General features: G+C 39.8%; 1 protein-coding gene across 3 annotated transcripts in view; it reads right to left on the bottom strand.

Annotated features, from left to right (window-relative positions):
- Positions 1-6765: 6765 nt before the first annotated feature.
- Positions 6766-19294, bottom strand: part of LOC122565336 (nuclear receptor ROR-beta-like) — a 78045-nt gene continuing 65516 nt past the window's right edge. For all 3 annotated transcript variants that reach the window (XM_087976029.1, XM_043721204.2, XM_043721202.2), the window contains exons 9-10: positions 14431-14543; positions 6766-10206 (exon numbers count right to left, since the gene is read on the bottom strand). In XM_087976029.1, the coding sequence (XP_087832155.1) occupies positions 10045-10206; positions 14431-14543 (275 nt within the window). In that variant the 3' untranslated portion in view covers positions 6766-10044. The remainder of the gene's footprint in view (positions 10207-14430; positions 14544-19294) is intronic.

The following is a 19294-nucleotide window of genomic DNA, read 5'->3' as shown; positions in this document are numbered from 1 at the left end:
ACCCTGTCTATATGGTACCTCTCTTGTTTGATGATGGTCCAATTCTCCTGTTTGCCATACCTGCAAGAACTTGTCATTGCCAGGATATCCCAGAATGGTCCAACATCTCTGGCACTGGTTCCTTCTTTAAAAGACTGTTGCACACCAGGACAAGCATTCAGTCCAGTGCAGCCCTGCATGGTTCATGATATTTGCCCCTGACATAGCAGCTAATGGGAATTTGGTGCACTACTCTGTAGCCATGCGCTTGGAGGCCCTGATGAATGGCATGATGCAGAAGTCGGCTGTGTAGGAAGAAGGTCAGCAATATTCTCTGCACTGCCAGGGTGACACTAGAGAATCCTGATGCTGACTGCCCCAACCAGCTGATTGATCGTGCCTAAGCTCTGAACTGGCATCAGCGGTTCCTTTGACTTACTGTGCCAGAAGTTCCTGATTGAAGGTGTCTCCCTTGACTTGATTGAAGACTGCTGACAACCATGACAAGGTTCTGACTATGTGTCTGCAAGGCAAGACAAGGGAGATAGAAGGTTTGGTGACATCATACAATTAAAACAACCTCTTTCTCAACGTCGGCAAAACTAGAGAACTGGTCATTGATTTTGGTCAGAAATGAGGAGAGAACACCCCATCTACATCAATGGAACTGAGGTCAAAAGGGTGGAGAGTGTCAGTTCCTTGGAGTGATTTGGCCTGGTCTTCCCATGTAGTTGCGATAATGAAGAAGGCACAACGTGCCTCTTCTTTAGGTGGCTCAGGAAATTTGGCATGTCCATAAGTATCCTCACCAACTTCCACACACTCGCAATTGAAAGTATACTGACTGGGTGCATAACAACCTGATATGGCAACTGCTGTGCCCAGGATTGTAGGAAACTACAGAGGAGGATGTGCACTGGCCAGGCCATCACGGAAGCCAACCTTCCATCCATGGACTCCATTTACAAGGCTCGCTGCCTCTTGAAGACTGCCAACATGACCAAAGACCCTTTGTACCCGGTAATGACTTCCTACAAACTCTTCCATCAGGCAGAAGATACAGAAGGCTGAAACATACACCAGTAGCTTATGGGACAGCTTCTTCCTGGTTTTTATTAGGGTATTGAATGGACACTCTAGCCTCAAATAATGCTGATCTTGCTAACGTCAACTCTCGTACATCCTGTGCAATGTTACCTGTATGCCTTTGTCTAAATCTTTTGTTCTGTACATCCTTGCTTACTATGTACTGTTGTAAATAAAGCTTTTCACTGTACTTCGGTACAAGTGACAATACATAAACCAATCAAGTACTGCGAGACAGGTAGCTCTGGCTGAGCGGGCAAAGCACGGTGTGGCTATGGCAGGAATGTTATGAGATTCCAAGAAGATACAAGGTGAGTGAGTATTAAGAGAACAGAGGGTCAGGGCAAAGCACAAAAGAGCAATGGAAGGAATGGTGTGGCAGAAATGTGAGCATCTAGGTAGGTACAAGGTGATTGGGCACTAAGAAAGCAGTGGCAAGCACTGAGATGCAGCCTGGATCAATCCTGGTCAAACCTCTTAGTGATTTCGTACAACAGTATCTAAAATTCTGAAGTATTGAATTAGTTGTGAAGTAATTTGCTGAAGTTGTGAAAAGCACTATAAGGTGCTCTTTTGAACAAATTGAAACCACAAACTCCTTTCTGCACAGAATAGAACATTTGGTAAGAATGTCTCAAGTATTTGTCAAATTATTTTGAGCAGATCGGGAATCATCTGTGAATGCAGTAACAAAGGCAAATTGCCAACCTTTTCAATCATAGCTGCTTTTCAGTCATAAAGTTATAGAATGGTAACACCATAAATATTCAGACCATTGTGTTCATTGTTGGCTCTCTGGTGCTTGGATACTGCCTGACCTGCTGTGCCTTTCCAGTGCCACACTTTCCATCTCTGCAAGAGCAATTCAACCAAGCCGTTACCTTAAATATTTCCATCTTGAATCTGTTATCCAGTGCCCTTTTGAAATCCTTGATTGAAACTCTCTACCACCCTAGCGGACAGTGTGTTCCAGATCCTAACTACTTATTGCACAGTAATGGTTTTGCACGTGTTGGTTTTGGTTCAAGCACCCCAAATTGGTGTCCTCTGGTTCTCAACATCTCCCCCATGGGAAAAGAGTTCCTCCCTATTTACTCTATTGGGAGTCTTTGAGTCTATATTATCATTATTTCATTCACACAAAGACAAAACAATTGTTTGCCGAAGATTCTTAAAGCCAAATTTAAATAGGTAATATTTACATGAAAAGGCATGGCATGCAAACAATTGACATTTCACCAATTTCAATATCATTTTCTTCCTTCATCACTTTGAAATGTCACAGGGATGGGTATACATCAAATTGGATTTTTGTATATGGTTCAAAAAATAGGGATGTGAAATTGGGCTCGCTGATGTTCCTGGTGCTGACTTTCTTTTGCTGCTGTAGAAACAGTGGAAGAACTGTGTTAGGTTTCATTGGAGGAATTGTGTAAATGTTTTTTGGAATTACACCGATATGGTGCTGCATCTTGGCAAGAAAATCAGAGATGTTAGAGGTTGTCAGGAGGCGGCTTGTTTCAGCAATGGGGAAGATATAGTTGCACTCCTTGAGCTTAAGCATGAGCTGAACATGGAGTATTGGCAGTAGAAAGGAGAAGTGCTAGGGCAGAAGGATGAGGGCTCTTAATTGAAGCTCCTACTCACCAAGGGTCTTCAAGGAACAGAGTTCTTATCTCTATCTGAAACAAGAACAGTATCTGAGATGCATGTATTCCAGCAAGATGATGATTAAATTGTGCCAACTCCTTCAACCTGAATTGCAGTTGCACAGCAGGATGAGGATGCATTGCCAGTTACATTCAAGAATACAGTCACCTTAATTTTTTATGATAATAACTCCCATTGGTGGGAGTAGATATTAGCAACATATCACAATTCACCATCTATTGTTACCTCAGGTGACAGAATAAAGAAAATCTCATTGTTTTCTCACTGACCAGAAACAAACAGGAGGAGAGAGCACTTTTGGAATTGTGTAATTGCCAATGGTGCCCTATGCAATTAAGATGGGGGTCCACATGAGAAGATATACTGCAAATGCTCAAGCTATTCTTTCCTTTTACCACCCAGTTGGTGTGAGAACATGCCTCGTTGATCATCTTAGTAAATTATCCTGACAGCAGCCACAATATATTCATCCTGCAGCAACCAATCATAAATGAACTTTAGCCCATCTTGAAGAACCAGAAATTTAGTGCTCACTGACAAGGGAAACTTACTTCACACCGTACTGATGATTTCTCTCCACCACCTGGACGTGGACAGAATGCTTACAATTAGAACCATGAAATACCGTGAAACATTATGAAATTATGAAATTACTCTGACATTATGAAATGACAGAGGTAGTGAACAACATTGAACAGTTCTGATATGTTGTGTCTTGTGGTGGATTCGACATGGGTGTGTTAGAACTATTGAGTGAAAATCTCAGATCAAGTGACAATACTTCTTTGTCAGAATTTTGCTATAGCTCTCAGTCATCATGAAGAAGTTGCATTGCTGGCTAGATGTTAGCTTTGATTTTCTGAAAACATAAATTTAGACGAAAGGAAACAAATTCTATGGTCACATACCTGTAGCTTGCACTTCATCACAGGTAAAATGCTAAGGAGCTGGGATTTGAAAAAAGGAAGTAAGGCAGAAGCATACTATTATCTATAATTTTCTTAGCACTGTTAGCTGTTACTTCAGTCAGACTGCTCTATGAAATGGTGTGCCATTTCCTCTAGAGGGCTCAAGAGATGCCTACATGCCTGTTCCTTCTTAGTTCTAAACTTGGTGGTTATGGGCCAATTTATGCCGCTGTAGAGAGGGAAGAATGTCAGTGATTGTGTTGAAAGGTGTTTAGGTAATATCCCCACATGGTATTTGGCCAGATTGTCATGCTGGCACCATGTGGTATCTCATTTCTCTGCCAGTGTGTCATACTGGTTAGGGGTGATTTATGTAGTTTGCTGCCACCAACCTTCCTTTGTCTATGCTGTATTTATGGCCTGTCTTCATGGTCAGTTAGAACATAACTGGTGAAGAAGAGATTCTTGTCTTAATTCACAAGATGCTTTATTGGATGAAAGCTGAAAGTATGGTTTACATTATTACTCTCAAACTCCCTGCAGTGTGGTAGCAGGCCATTTGGCCCATCAAGTCTGCATCAACCTTCCAAACAGCATCCCACCTCGACATATGCTATCCCTATAACCTCACATTTCACATGGCTAATCCACCTACCCTGCACATTTCTGGACACTATGGGCTATTTAACATGGCCAATCTACCTAGCTTGCACATCTTTGGACTATGGGAAGAAACCGGAGGACTTGGAAGAAGCCCATACAACAATTGTGAGAATGTGCAAACTCCACAGACCATCATGCAAGGCTGGAATCGAACATGGCTCCCTGGTGCTTTGAAGTATCAATGCTAAACACTGAGCCATATATTTATTTATACTTATACAAGATACACCTTCCACAACCTCCATCTTTGTAAGCTCAGCACCTGTGTTTTGTCTTTGAGGTCACATCTTATTATTTTTTAAAAGGGTAATAAAACTTGTGTTGCAGACGTTTCGTCCCCTGTCTAGGTGACATCCTCAGTGCTTGGGAGCCTCCCGTGAAGCTCTTCTGTGATGTTTCCTCCGGCATTTATAGTGGTTTGAATCTGCCGCTTCCAGTTGTCAGTTCCAGTTGTCCGTTGCAGTGGTCGGTATATTGGGTCCAGGTCGACGTGCTTATTGATTGAATCTGTGAATGAGTGCCATGCTTCTAGGAATTCCCTGGCTGTTCTGTTTGGCTTGTCCTATAATAGTAGTGTTGTCCCAGTCGAATTCATGTTGCTTGTCATCCGCGTGTGTGGCTACTAAGGATAGCTGGTCGTGTCGTTTTGTGGCTAGTTGGTGTTTATGGATGCGGATTGTTAGCTGTGTTCCTGTTTGTCCTATGTAGTGTTTTGTGCAGTCCTTGCATGGGATTTTGTACATGACATTGGTTTTGCTCATGCTGGGTATTGAGTCCTTCGTTCTGGTGAGTTGTTGTCTGAGAGTGGCTGTTGGTTTGTGTGCTGTTATGAGTCCTAGTGGTCGCAGTAGTCTGGCTGTCAGTTCGGAAATGCTCTTGATGTATGATAGTGTGGCTAGTCCTTTCGGTTGCGGCATGTCCTCGTTCCCCTGTCTTTCCCTTAGGCATCTGTTGATGAAATTGCGCGGGTATCCGTTTTTGGCGAATACATTGTAGAGGTGTTCTTCTTCCTCTTTTTGCAGTTCTGGTGTACTGCAGTGTGTTGTGGCCCTTTTGAATAGTGTCTTGATGCAACTTCTTTTGTGTGTGTTAGGGTGGTTGCTTTCGTAGTTCAGGACTTGGTCTGTGTGTGTGGCTTTCCTGTATACCTTTGTGGTGAATTCTCCATTCGGTGTTCTCTGTACCATCACGTCTAGGAATGGGAGTTGGTTGTCCTTTTCTTCCTCTCTAGTGAATCGAATTCCTGAGAGTGTGGCGTTGATGATCCGGTGTGTGTTTTCTATTTCTGTGTTTTTAATGATTACAAAGGTGTCATCCACACATCTGACTATGGGTCTGAGTGGGATGTCTGGTTTGTGCACTTTAGGTAGTCCATAGAATCTGGGGGTGTTGTTGCTTTCAGATTTCATTCTTTGTAGGTCAAACCTGGTTATCTGTCCATTTTTTGTAGGTTCCTCAGTGTGTTGTTTATCCTATTGGTGAGCTGTGTCCCTCTTTTGGTAGGTGTTGGTATCTGCAACATGAACACCAAGTAGCCACGAAACGACACGACCAGCTATCCTTAGTAGTCACACACGCACATGACAAGCAACATGAATTTGATTGGGACAACACTACTATTATAGGACAAGTCAAACAGAAACCAGCCAGGGAATTCCTAGAGGCATGGCACTCATCCACAGATTCAATCAATAAGCACATCGACCTGGACCCAATATACCGACCACTGCAACGGACAGCTGGAACTGACAACCGGAAGCGGCAGATTCAAACCACTATAAATGCCTGAGGAAACATCACAGAATGGCTTCACAGGAGGCTCCCAAGCACTGAGGATGTCACCTAGACAGGGGATGAAACGTCTGAAATACAAATTCCCAGCTCGGCTAACAGAACCACAACAACGAGCACCCGAGCTACAAATCTTCTCACAAACTTTGGGTAATAAAACTCCATTCTTTTTGGTTAACTAAGTTTAATTAAAGTGTGATAGCTCCATACAAAAAATAATATTGCAAGACCAAGAAGGGACTAAAAAGGTGGGAGTGGTGACCCATCCTCACCTGGTCATAACACAGTGCTTATTGCCTCAATATCAATTTCATGTTTCAACCAGGACTTAGTGGTAGCATTTCCCCCTGGGTTAGAAGGCATTCAAATCCCATTCCAGTGATAATCAAGTGAAGCCCTGTGGGAATGCTGTCCAATTGGAGTTACTGATAGCGACTGACACATTGATTGAGTGATTGAATACCTGTCTGCTATTTTAGATGATGCAAAGAAACTCATAGCCCTCTTTTGAAAGAAAGATGTGGGGTTCACCTTGATAGCTTGGCCACTGTTTACCCCTTAACAAGTATCATTAAAAACTGCAATTGATGACAATAAGTATGGTTTACTTCTGACACAATTCTAAATGATGAAGGTGATGAACAAAGCATTTAGTATTTATCCACTCTTCATACAATATATAATTTTAATGTGGTTCATGTACACATCCTTTACATTATACATCTATAGCCATTCTCTAATTGTTACCCAATTTTTCTTAAATTGTCAATATATTAAAATAAGAATTTGCTTGTCGTTGAAATCCAGACAAGACTTTTAAAAAATCTTTCTATTCTTCTCATCTTGCATTTATATATGTATTTAATTCTTTAAAAAAAAATAGAATTACAGTTTTACAATACGGACCAAAATAAAATCAAATCACTTTCTAAACTATGTAACAAATATTGTCTGTAATTTAATGTGCCAGGGAAAGCATTTTCCACATGATTGAAAGTGAAACATAAAGCTGGGTGTTGTTTCATTTCTCTTTTTACACAACATTCACAAGAATAATACACACAGTGTAAGTTCAATTGTTTGTAAGTGGTGTGAGACACTATTCTATCATATGAACTGAAACATAAGCTGTAAGAAATGGATCAATATTTTGAATCCCAGTGGATAATTTTTAATACATTTGCTAGACACTATGTTATGCAGATATGCAACATATAAACCAATTATGATCTTCTATATCCAACTGGAGGTTAAATGCTACATTGCAAGTGAAGAAGTGGAAATGAATACACAAGCCCCATCAATGAACAGTAAAATCAAAATCACATTAGGTTGTCTCTAATGTACGTTTCATAAAGAAATCTTCAATATTTTTAAAGTATAAAAGGTGCTTAAAATCTGGAATCCAGTGAGCAGATCCTTAGCTTACACATGTCCAATCATCTCAACTGTACCCAACCTACTAAAAATAATACTTTATACTTTGGCTGTTTCAGCAGTTTATTAATCCATCTACTTAAAAAGCACAAATGCTCTTTAGGGTGTCCATAGCTGAGACATGCCAATATATGGTTTTACTTTTCAGATTAGATGCTGCACCAGGAATGGGAGGACAGGTATTGGAATTGCATTAGAAAATCTGTACTATTTTAGAAGTCCCATTTAGTGAAACAAAAACACTACCCTTCTTTCAATGCTCTGTGCTTGGTCGTCATCTTCCTTCTTGTCCTCTATGTTCCTATGTTCATAATATAGGTCTGTGGTTATCAATAGCTTGCTAGTATTTTGTTCAAAGGACCATTTTGAATCAAGACTGGGAATCCCAGTTGGCTTTACAACTGTGCACACACATATGCTTTCCAGAAGTTGCTCAATGAATGATGATTAGGAATGAAAGCTGACTTATTGATTTTTCTCCTCCCTGGCTCAATGCATTGACTTCAATCATTGCGAGTTTCATGTCTCCACGGTTGATGTTGACCAACAGACAGTGAGTGAATCTGAGTTGTTTGGGCTTGATATCATACCAATCACTCTAAATTTACTTACAGGGTACTTTAAGCATTTGTAACGTCCCCTTGTATGCTGTTCCAAAAACTTCATATAAACCTTTTGGACTATAACCTGGTGTCATGTTATTTGTAACCAGTCCAACAGCAGCACCTCCACATCATGACCCTTGTATGCAGTTCACACAGCAATTTTTCAAAGCATATATAATGTGATTGTTTCATTGGAATCTATCAGGTCTATGATATCTGATTCCTCAACTGCAATTTCAGCTCTCTGTTGATGCCACATTCTCTGCACAAGTAATTTTCCATGGATCTCCATCATTGCTGCCTAACTGCAAACATGCAACAAGTGTGTAACGTCCTAACTGCTAGAATTGATTTTTTAGTTGCCCGCACCCTATTTCCATGAAAATTTTGAATTAAATCTGTGATGATAATCCATCACAATGTAAAGTTACCCTCTATGCTTGAGCCAATAAATAATTAACTTTCACAATTCTGCTTGTACATTGTTATATATTATTCCCTTACAGGAAATCAGTAATGGGGAAATTAAATTACACAACATACCTAAACAGATATTTTTAAAAGCCAGTTCTTTCAAACATTTGATTAACTGTTTAGAATGTTTAACTGTTTCAATTAAATGTTACATGCGTGTCCTGTAATGTTTGTTGGAGTGTACTAGATACTACACATTGTATGTGGGGAAAATTGGGTAATGGGTGAAAACTTTCCTGAAAGAAACAAACAATTGTAAATAATATTTGAAGACTATTTTTAATATATTTGGGTGCAGCAAGGGATTATCACTTGAAAAAAAGTGAGAAAAAGTGCATTTTTAAGTTTTGGGGGCACATTGTTGCCTGCTGTGAGTAGATCAGCAGTTAATTTTATTTTTACCAGCATTTTAACTTTATTGATTTAATTTTCTGCCTACAAATTCAGATGCCAAATGTCACTTTGGTGTACTATAACCAGCTTAGGGCTGTCACTTTTTGAAGATCGCAGCCACTTTACAGTTAGCTATTAAAATCTTACCAGCCTGTGTGACTGCATTTTTCAACACGTTATTCAGGGTTCCCCATCACCTGGAATAATTTGGTTCCTGGGCAGTAAAGTAAAGAAACCTTTTCTTAGCCATCTAACGTGTTTCTGCAATAGTCAGTCCAACAGGCCATTTTATGGCAACTAAGGGAAACACTGGACTTCAATCTAAAGATAAAATAAAGTACATTGCGAAGCCAAGACTACTGTCCACTAACATGGTCATAGTGCTAATGGATGCCATAATCTTTTACTTAATTATTACATGCAGGTGTCTTTTTTGACCATTTCCTAAAGATATATAGTAATAATATAAACACATACATATTTACATGTATAAGATTTCAACGTTTTAAATGCTGGTTTCAGCATTGTTGTAATTTAGTTTCAAGAAATTTTGATCCATTCCTTCAAATCATCTTCATAATTTATTACTGCTGAAGTTAAAAAAAACTGCCTGCGTAATAAATCTTCCATCAATGATGAACCACAAGAGCAACCCTGAAATCACTGAAATCTCAGTAAAAAGAAAAACCCTTCATAAAATATATAGGTTTGCATTACAGATAAAATACTATCTATACTCCTTTAATCCACAGTTCTTTTTACCAACAGAAACAGATTTCACAAACAGCATTGGAAGGTCAGTCTTGCAATTTTGAATTAACTCTGGTCCATGAACACAATGGAGCAGCTTTTAAATGTCATGCACAAGGGTTTTTTTTCCACTACTTAGTATCCAAGTATTTACATTCTTTTGACTGTTGCGGTGAAACCTTATGAAGTGCAGTACATTCATCCTAGTGCTATTGCAATTGGTGATGCAGGAATTTTAAATCCTTTTTTTCACTTTGGGAATGCAGAGTTGCACAGAACTGGCAAACTTAGCTGTTGGAGGAGTCTGGATATTGCATCTCTGTGCTGAATACTTCCTTGTAGAGTGGAGGAAAGTTGTGCACTGTTTGTGGATGTAGCAACTTAAATAGCTGTAGCTTATCCACGTGGAGGTTGCATACGGACTTCACCATGGACAATTTGGAGATCAGCTGTTGAGAAGGAAGAGAAAAAAACTGCATTGAGCTGTTAGAAAACAGGGAGAGCTTCTTTGAAAGCTTATTTAAATTATGTTAAAGGATAGAATTCTTATTTTTGTTTCAAAGCCCAGAAATTAGTTCTTAGATTAGCATATGAATGCTGCTGCTTATAGTTACTCCTACTAGACGTGCTGTCATGGTTTGGTATGCACCTACACCTTGCACCTTCTTAACCCTTCTTCTGCAGCTCATCTGCAGCCTCTCTAACTATGCCTTGGTCCAGTTTACTTTTTATAACATTGTCCACTATTTTAAGTGTAATGTGAACATCTTCAATAAAATAGTGAGCAGAAAGAAAACAATGTAAAATTCCACGCCCAGGTGTCTTGCTGAAGTGAAGTAAAATTGGATAACTCACTTCCAAATGACAATCATGTTGGCTGGGACACATTTACAGTTCAAACTTCATGGGAGGCTGGAGAACACAGAACAGAGCAGATTGTGCTGGCAACTGAAGTGCTGGTGTTCATTTCACATTTTACAGCATCACTGATATTACTGTACTTTCTTTGTAGTTTCAATCAAGTCAATTTAAACTAAGTCTCCAGAAGGAAACCTACAGCATCAAGTGGGACATCACTGTGAACAGTTTTGGTTGCCTTATCTAAGGAAAGATATACTGGCATGGGACGCAGTCCATAGAAATTCACTAGATTAATTCCAGATATGAAGGGATTTTCTTACGAGGAGAGACTGAGTATGTTGGGATTGTAATCATTTGAGTTAAGAAGAATGAGAGGCAACCTTACTGGAATATGCAATATTCATAGGGGATATGGCAGGGAAGATGCAGAGATTTGTTTGCCCTTGTAGGAGAGTCTAGGACCAAAGGACATGATCTCAGAGTAAAGGGTCATCCAGTTAAGAGAGAGATGAGGAGAAATTTCTTTTGAGGGTAATGAATCTATGGAATTATTTGATGCGGAGCGCTATAGAGGCTGGGCCGTTAAGAATATTCAAGGTTGAGATAGATTTTTAATCTGTAAAATAATCAAGTGCTATGGAGTAAAGGCAGGAAGTGAGGTGAGAATTATCAGATCAGCATTGAGCTAACTGAATGGCAGAGCTGACTTGATGGGTCCAATGTCCTCAATTTACTCCTACATCTTATGTTCTGATCAGTTTTGCATCTGTCTAATGTTATGTTTCACTGATTTCCAAAGTGGGCATGTGATAGGGTAAACTTCAGAACTTTAATAAGTGTTCATTTACTGAAAGAAGCAGCAATACCTCTGTATGGAAAAAACTGTTAAGGGCCAGGGAAAAACTTATCTAGGAATGCGATTAGCCATGCCTTGAAGAAGAGAGAGTCAAGGCGACATGAACAGAACTGTTTTAACAACTGCTTGATAAATGGCTGCCTTATGTCACAAGGACAAATGATTGCCCTACAGAAGAACTTAAGGAGTTAATCACAGGAAAGCTGTGTTTTCAAACAGACAGTCAATGCCAAATGTAACAAGGAAGCTACTTTTGATAAGGAGGCAAGCTGCAGACTTGCAATATTTTGGATGCAAAAAATCTAAAGGATCATCAATAATGTCATACCACAAACTTGAAGGACGGAAAATTGTATGAAAATTCAACTGTAGGATTTCTTGGGAGCAGAACGTGGAGAACAACACTGCATAAGGATCGCATCCTGGACACATCCAGAGACACACCATTGATAGGAACCAAAGCTAAAAAACACCCTTAATTGGAGAATAGCCAACTTGAATTGTGAGGCTTAATTTGCTTATTTGAGGGGTTTTATTTTGGTTGCTACATGCAATAAAATTTAAGTCATTGTTTCAGTATTTGATTACTTGTGAGGTTTCTTAATAAGTAGCCAAATTAAAGGTTACTTGTGGTCATTTACACTTAACAGGCAGAATATCAAACAAATGTACCTGATTCTGTCCGCTTCAAATGGGCACATTCGATCAAAAATACTCAATACCATAAAATTTGTACACAAGCAGTGTATGAACAACAGGTCAGAAAAATGGGCTAACTAACCACCTGATTTTTCCCTTGTTGGGCTGTTTTAAAGTTCTCGAGAAAGTGAGGACTGCAGATGCTGGAGGTCAGAGTTGAGAGTGTAGTGCTGGAAAACCACAGCAGGTCAGGCAGCATCTGAGGAGCAGGAGAATCGACTCTGTTTTAAAGTTTTGGTCTTATTGACACTTGTGGAATTTGGACTGATGCAGAATCAGGTGGTTTGGCTGTATGCATTTATTTTTGTCAGGAATGTGGTAGTATGTCACCTGGACACACTCCAGGGCCAGCTTGTCTCTGTCAGGGTAGAGACCTCAAATCTCTGTCTATTGTAGATATGACGAAAGGCACCAATATAAATGTTACTTGAAAACATCAAAAGTTTTAAAAAACATTTTGGTGCATTGAAATTACATTTGTACCATGGGTTTTAAAATATCAAGTCAGACTTGGTTGCACCAGTTCACTGTAAATCAGTGTATATTTCAAAAGCCCTGACATCTTGTAGTCCTATTGATTGTTTTCATGTATGATTCTTGTCAAGATACACGCACATAATCTGACTTAAAGTTTGCACAGAGGATTTCATTGTATTCTGTAGTGAAATTTTAAGAATAAAATGTTACAAAGCTTGTGCTGCAAAAACTATATTGTGTACATTGTGTCTAATCTCAATTGCAATTGAAAATATCTGCTATTTTATTTTTATAGTCACCTATCCATTATTCAATTAACTATTTTATGTTTTCTTTTACTAACTAGACAAATGTTTGCAAGTTCCCCCCCCAAGGCTTGAAATAGTTTTCTCCTGTTGAATACATCACACAACTATTTTATGTTTTGTATAGAAGGAAAGCCTTTGGGTTGGATTAGACATGCAAAGTTACTTCAGTTGTTGGTTGGATTTATGATCTACTGTATTATCTTTCTGATGCCAAATGAATGTGACAGTAAGCAGCATGAATCAAGTTTTTTTCATATGCGTAGAGAAAAGGATGATCAAGGACCAGACATCATAGTGTAATTTAACTCCTCAAAGCAGTTTTAATGAAGATAGGTTGACTTGCGGGAGAACAACCTCTTTAATACATGGGTTGGTCACTAAATTGTTGGTCACTAATTGCCTGCCTCTCTGCACTTCTATTTTTAAAAGCTGCTGACCAGGCCTTGGGAATTCTAGATGGTCCAGATACCATGACCACCACGATCACAACTTGCATTTATCAAACCAGCTCCCCAACTCAAACCACAGAGACTTTGAATACTATTCAATTCAAAGCACCAAAAAAACTAAGAAACCTGAGACCCAAGCTCTAAAGAACCAATTGCTTCCCAACTTTCACCCATCCGATCGATTTGCTTGGCTATCGGGATGGACATTTATCGGGGAAAAAAAAAGGAGGTTTTGGCATTCAACTTGGCAGGACTTGGAGGGAACCCATTTTTGGGTTTCTTGCTTCCAAATTCCCCTATTCCCTATTTTCTGCACGTTTCAGAAATGAGTTATGCACACATAGTTCGTGTAACCAATACTTTAAGCAAAGTCAGAATAATCTGTTTACAAAGAACAAATAATTTTTATTATGACAGAGCATTCTGTGCACTAGTTCAAATATTCACATTGAGTTTTAGAAATTGACATTTTACCAACATAATGCAATAGAAACAAAGAATACCAAAGAGAATGTTCCCCAGTCCTGCAATATGCAGAGCTGCTCTGCCAGGTAAAGATTATATTTGTTAAGAGGTATATGGTGGAATGGAAATAAAAATAGCCAAATGGTAAACTTATTCATTCATATTTCACCCAATAAAATTAAAGTCACGTAAGACAATTCTATTGTTTTTGTGCTGTCATGCTGCTTATGAGACATGTCACCTTGCATATGCGGCAATGGCCTATAGCGACATACAATAAAGCTCAAAGCCATTATTTCCAATCCTAGTGTTAAATCTATGTCCTAAAAAAGGATGCCATTCCTTGCTAGAACTCACACAACATTCTGATTTTGATCACTAATATCTTTTTTATTTGATGCCAATATTTCCACTCTTATGATTCTGTGACAGATACTGGAACAATGTTTTATATAAAAGTGCAATACATATGCATAATTTTTGTTATTCATCTGTTGTTGATTGCACCTAGTCATGCTAATTTCTGTGTCTATGACCTCCTGAAACAAATCGCTATACCTTTGATAACTTGTCATCATCCAGTTGATTTTTGTGAATGACATGCTGCAATGCCTCAAAAATCTTGTCCTGTAGCTTCTTGACTTTTCTAGCTTCTGTCAACCATGGTCGATCTAAAAGAAAGAGGTGAAGTGAGACATTCCACACATACTAAAGAAACCTTCAGAAATTCAGAGTCATAGAGATGTACAGCATGGAAACAGACCCTTCGGTCCAACCCATCCATGCCGACCAGATATCCCAACCCAATCTAGTCCCACCTGCCAGCACCCGGCCCAAATCTCTCCAAACCCTTCCTATTCATGTACCCATCCAAATGCCTCTTAAATGTTGCAATTGTACCAGTCTCCACCATTTTTTTCTGGCAGCTCATTCCATACCAATACCATAATGTGTGAAAAAGTTGCCCTGTAAGGTCTCTTTTATATCTTTCCCCTCTCACCATAAACCTACGCCCTCTAGTTCTAGACTCCCCGACCCCAGGGAAAAGACATTGCCTATCTACCCTATCCATGCCCCTCATAATTTTGTAAACCTCTATAAGGTCACCCCTCAGCCTCCGACGCTCCAGGGAAAACAGTCCCAGCTTGTTCAGCCTCTCCCTATAGCTCAAATCCTCCAAACCTGGCGGCATCCTTGTAAATCTTTTCTGAACTCTTCCAAGTTTTACAACATCTTTCCGATAGGAAGGAGACCAGTATTGCACGCAATATTCCAACAGTGGCCTAACCAATGTCCTGTACAGTTGCAACATGACCTCCCAACTCTTGTACTCAATATTCTGACCAATAAAGGAAAGCATAACGAAGGCCTTCTTCACCATCCTATCTACCTGAGACTCCACTTTCAAGGAGTTATGAACCTGCACACCAAGATCTCTGTTCAGCAACACTCCCTCGGACCTTACCATTAAGTGTATAAATCCTGCTCAGATTTGCTTTCCCAAAATGCAGCACCTCACATTTATCTGAATTAAACTCCATCTGCCACTTCTCAGCCCATTGGCCCATCTGGTCAAGATCCTGTTGTAATCTGAGGTAACCCTCTTCGCTGTCCACTACACCTCCAATTTTGGTGTCATCTGCAAACTTACTAACTGTACCTCTTATGCTCACATCCAAATCATTTATGTAAATGACAAAAAGTAGAAGATCCAGCTCCGATCCTTGTGGCACTCCACTGGTCACAGGCCTCCAGTCTGAAAAGCTCTCCTCCACCACCACTCTCTGTCTTCTACCTTTGAGCCAGTTCTGTATCCAAATGGCTAGTTCTCCCTGTATTCCATGAGATCTAATCTTGCTAATCAGTCTCCTGTGTGGAACATTGTCGAACGCCTTAATGAAGTCCATACAGATCACATCTACCGCTCTGCCCTCATCAATCCTCTTTGTTACTTCTTTAATAAACTTAATCAAGTTTGTGAGATATGATTTCCCATGCACAAAGCCATGTTGATTATCCCAAATCAGTCCTTGCCTTTCCAAATACATGTGCATCCTGTCCCTCAGGATTTCCTCCAACAACTTGCCCACCACTGACGTCTGGCTCACTGGTGTATAGTTCCCTGGCTTGTCCTTACCACCCTTCTTAAACAGTGGCACCACGTTAGCCATCCTCCAGTCTTCCGGCACCTCTCCTGTGACTATCGATGATAATACAAATATCTCAGCAAGAGGCCCAGCAATCACTTCTCTAGTTTCCCACAGAGTTCTAGGGTACACCTGATCAGGTCCTGGGGATTTATCCACCTTTACCCATTTCAAGACATCCAGCACTTCCTCCTCTGTAATATGGATATTTTGCAAGATGTCACCATCTATTTCCCTACAGTCTATATCTTCCATATCCTTTTCCACAGTAAATACTGATGCAAAATACTCATTTAGTATCTCCCCCATTTTCTGCGGCTCCACACAAAGGCTGCCTTGCTGATCTTTGAGGGGCCCTATTCTCTCCCTAGTTCCCTTTTGTCCTTAATATATTTGTAAAAACTCTTTGAATTCTCCTTAATTCTATTTGCCAAAGCTATCTCATGTCCCCTTTTTGCCCTGATTTCCCTCTTAAGTATAATAGGTCGGAATTTTTTGCCAGGTCAAACAAGTGATATTGGATTTGTTGCTCACTATAATGCTTTTATATTGTGATGTGTACATATGTACATGTGATTTCTTTTGGAGGACTTGAGTTTTGAAGGATTATGAAAAAATAAATTTAATTTTAAGTTCTGTAAATATACCAAAGAAGAGACAGTGAAAGGATACATTGAAACATTTATTTAAGAGAGATCTGGGAAATTTCATCACTTCAACTGACTATACTGTGATTAGCTCAGTGGCTAGCACTGCTGCCTCACAACACCAGGGACCCAGGTTCGATTCAGGCCTTGGGTGACTGTCTGTGTGGAGTTTGAACATTCTCCCAGTGTCAGTATGGTTTTCCTCCAGGTGCTCTGGTTTCCTCCTACAGTCTAAAGATTTGCAAGTTAGGTGAATTGGCCATGTTAAATTGCCCATAGTGTTCAGGGATGTGAGGGCTTGGTGCATTAGTCAGGGGAAATGTAGAGTACAGTAGGGGGAATGGGTCTGGGTAGGATACTCTTTGGATGTTCATTGTGGACTTGTTGGGCCAAATAGCCTGTTTCCATAGTGTAGGGATTCAATGGTTTAAAACATTACATTTAGCCGGGTGCTGTGGCTCACGCCTGTAATCCAGCTGCTGGGAGGCTGAGGATGCCGGATTACTTGAGTTGGGAGTTTTGAGCTCTTGTGATCTGTGCTGAGGGTGACACAGTGGCTCAGTGGTTAGCACTGTGCCTCACAGCGCCAGGGTCCCAGGTTCGATTCCAGCCTTGGGCGACTGTCTGTGCAGAGTTTGTATATTCTCCCTGTGTCTGCATGGGTTTCCTCCGGGTACTCCGGTTTCCTCCTACATTCCAAAGATGTGCAGGTCAGGTGAATTGGCCATGCTAAATTGTCCATAGTTGTTAGGTGCATTAGTCGGTGGGGGGGTGTTGGGGGGTGGTTACTCTTTGGATGGTTGGTGTGGACTTGTTGGGCCGAAGGGCCTGTTTCCATACTGTAGAAAATCTAATCTAATTGCTTGGACTCCCTTCTCAGACATCAGCTATCCCGGGATTTATGGCTATCTTGTTTGGACAATATTTTGCTTCAAAGTTTTTTTCATTTTCAGGTTGGGGAAAAGCCTTTTGACGAAAGCAGCCCAGCTTATCTATCTTCTGTTTCTAAAACATCATTGTGAATCCAGTGTGAGACTACTTTAAACAAATAGAAGACTGCTCAATGCTGTGTTTAATGAGCAAGCCATGTCTGCCAAGACTCCAGAGACAATGGCATGTTTAGTGACCTGTTTATTAATCTGTTTATGTGTGCCTGAACACCAATCAAAGACTAGGAATTTTTGGCCAAAATTTTCTTTTACCACACAAAGTGAATTTCTGCAGTGAGAAGTCCATCCTTTCTTCTTTATCTGATGTGTGCATGCACATGTGTTGGGTTATTTCGAGGGGTAAGCAGTTATATTATTCCTATTCCAAACTGTACATTTGCTAACTAGTGTAATACGAGTAAAGAAAAATAATGCACTCCTCCCATCTTGGTCATAACAACAGTTCATGCAATCAATTACTTTCCAGTCAGTGGAAGGAACTATCAGGCACTGCATCTAATAATGGCCAACCCAATACCATTTCTTTTGTGCCAGTGCCCGAGAACAATTTGAATCAATGGAATGGCTGCTAATGAAGCCTCCTGCTGGTTTCTTGTTTGGCAAACTTGATAGCCACTCATCAAGATATGTATAACACAGGCAGCACACTTCAACTAATTTTTAGAAACTAAACATCATTCTGCATTAATTTATTTCTTTTACCAGCTCATAAATCTTTATGAAGTGGAATAAAGTCATTTTTCAGTTCTGATCAGTTACTTCGTCAAAATCACATTTAACGGATTTATCGGAGTACTTTGAAGAAGTAATTTGCGCTGTTAATAAAAGGGAATCCAGTGGATGTATTGTACTTAGCAAATGGCTTTCGGAATGTCTAAGTGCCACATCAACAGTTTTCGTGGAAAATAAAACCTCATGGTGTAATGAATGACATATTTGTGTGGATAGAAGACTGGCTAGCTAACAGGAAGCAGAGAGTAGGAATAAGGCTGTCATGATGTCATGAGTGGTATGCCACAGGGTCAATGCTAGGATTTCGATCCTATACAGTTTATGTAAACGGTTTGAATAAAGAGACTGAAGATATGGTAGCTAAATTTGCTGATGACACAAAAATAGATAGGAAAGTGAGTTGTGAAGGGGATATAAAGGAGCCTACAAAGAAATATGGATAGGTTAAGTGAGTGGATGTGAAAAATTGTGAAATTATCCATTTTTGCAGAAAGAATAAATAACGAGCATGTTTTCTAAATAGTGAGAAGTTGTGGAGCACTGTTTTGCAGAGAGATCTAGGTTTCATCGTGCATGAATCGCAAAAGGTTAATGTGCAGGTTCATTAAGTAATCAGGAAAGCCAATAGAAGGGAATGCTTATGAAGAAAGATTAAACATGTATCCTCTGGTGTTTAGAACAGTTGTCAGTGGCTTAATTGAAATACATTAGATCCTGAGGGGACTTGAATGAGTGAATATCAAGAGGATGTTTTCTCTTGTGGGGAAATCTAGAACTTGGAGTCATCTTTTAAAATAAGAGGTCACCCATCGAAGACAGAGATAAGGAAACATTTTCTGTCTCAGATATTTGAGAGCGTTTGGATACCCTTCCCCAAAGACAGTGGATTGAAGAATCTTTAAAAATATTTTTAACGCAGAGATAGATAGATTCTTGATTACTAAGT

Source organism: Chiloscyllium plagiosum, unplaced genomic scaffold (assembly GCF_037043375.1).
Source record: "Chiloscyllium plagiosum isolate Xiang-an unplaced genomic scaffold, Cpla_swu_hap1 HiC_scaffold_28, whole genome shotgun sequence".
Classification (NCBI taxonomy): Eukaryota; Metazoa; Chordata; class Chondrichthyes; order Orectolobiformes; family Hemiscylliidae; genus Chiloscyllium; species Chiloscyllium plagiosum.
Note: the sequence above shows the minus strand (reverse complement) of the source record. Positions and strands in the feature narration are given on the sequence as shown.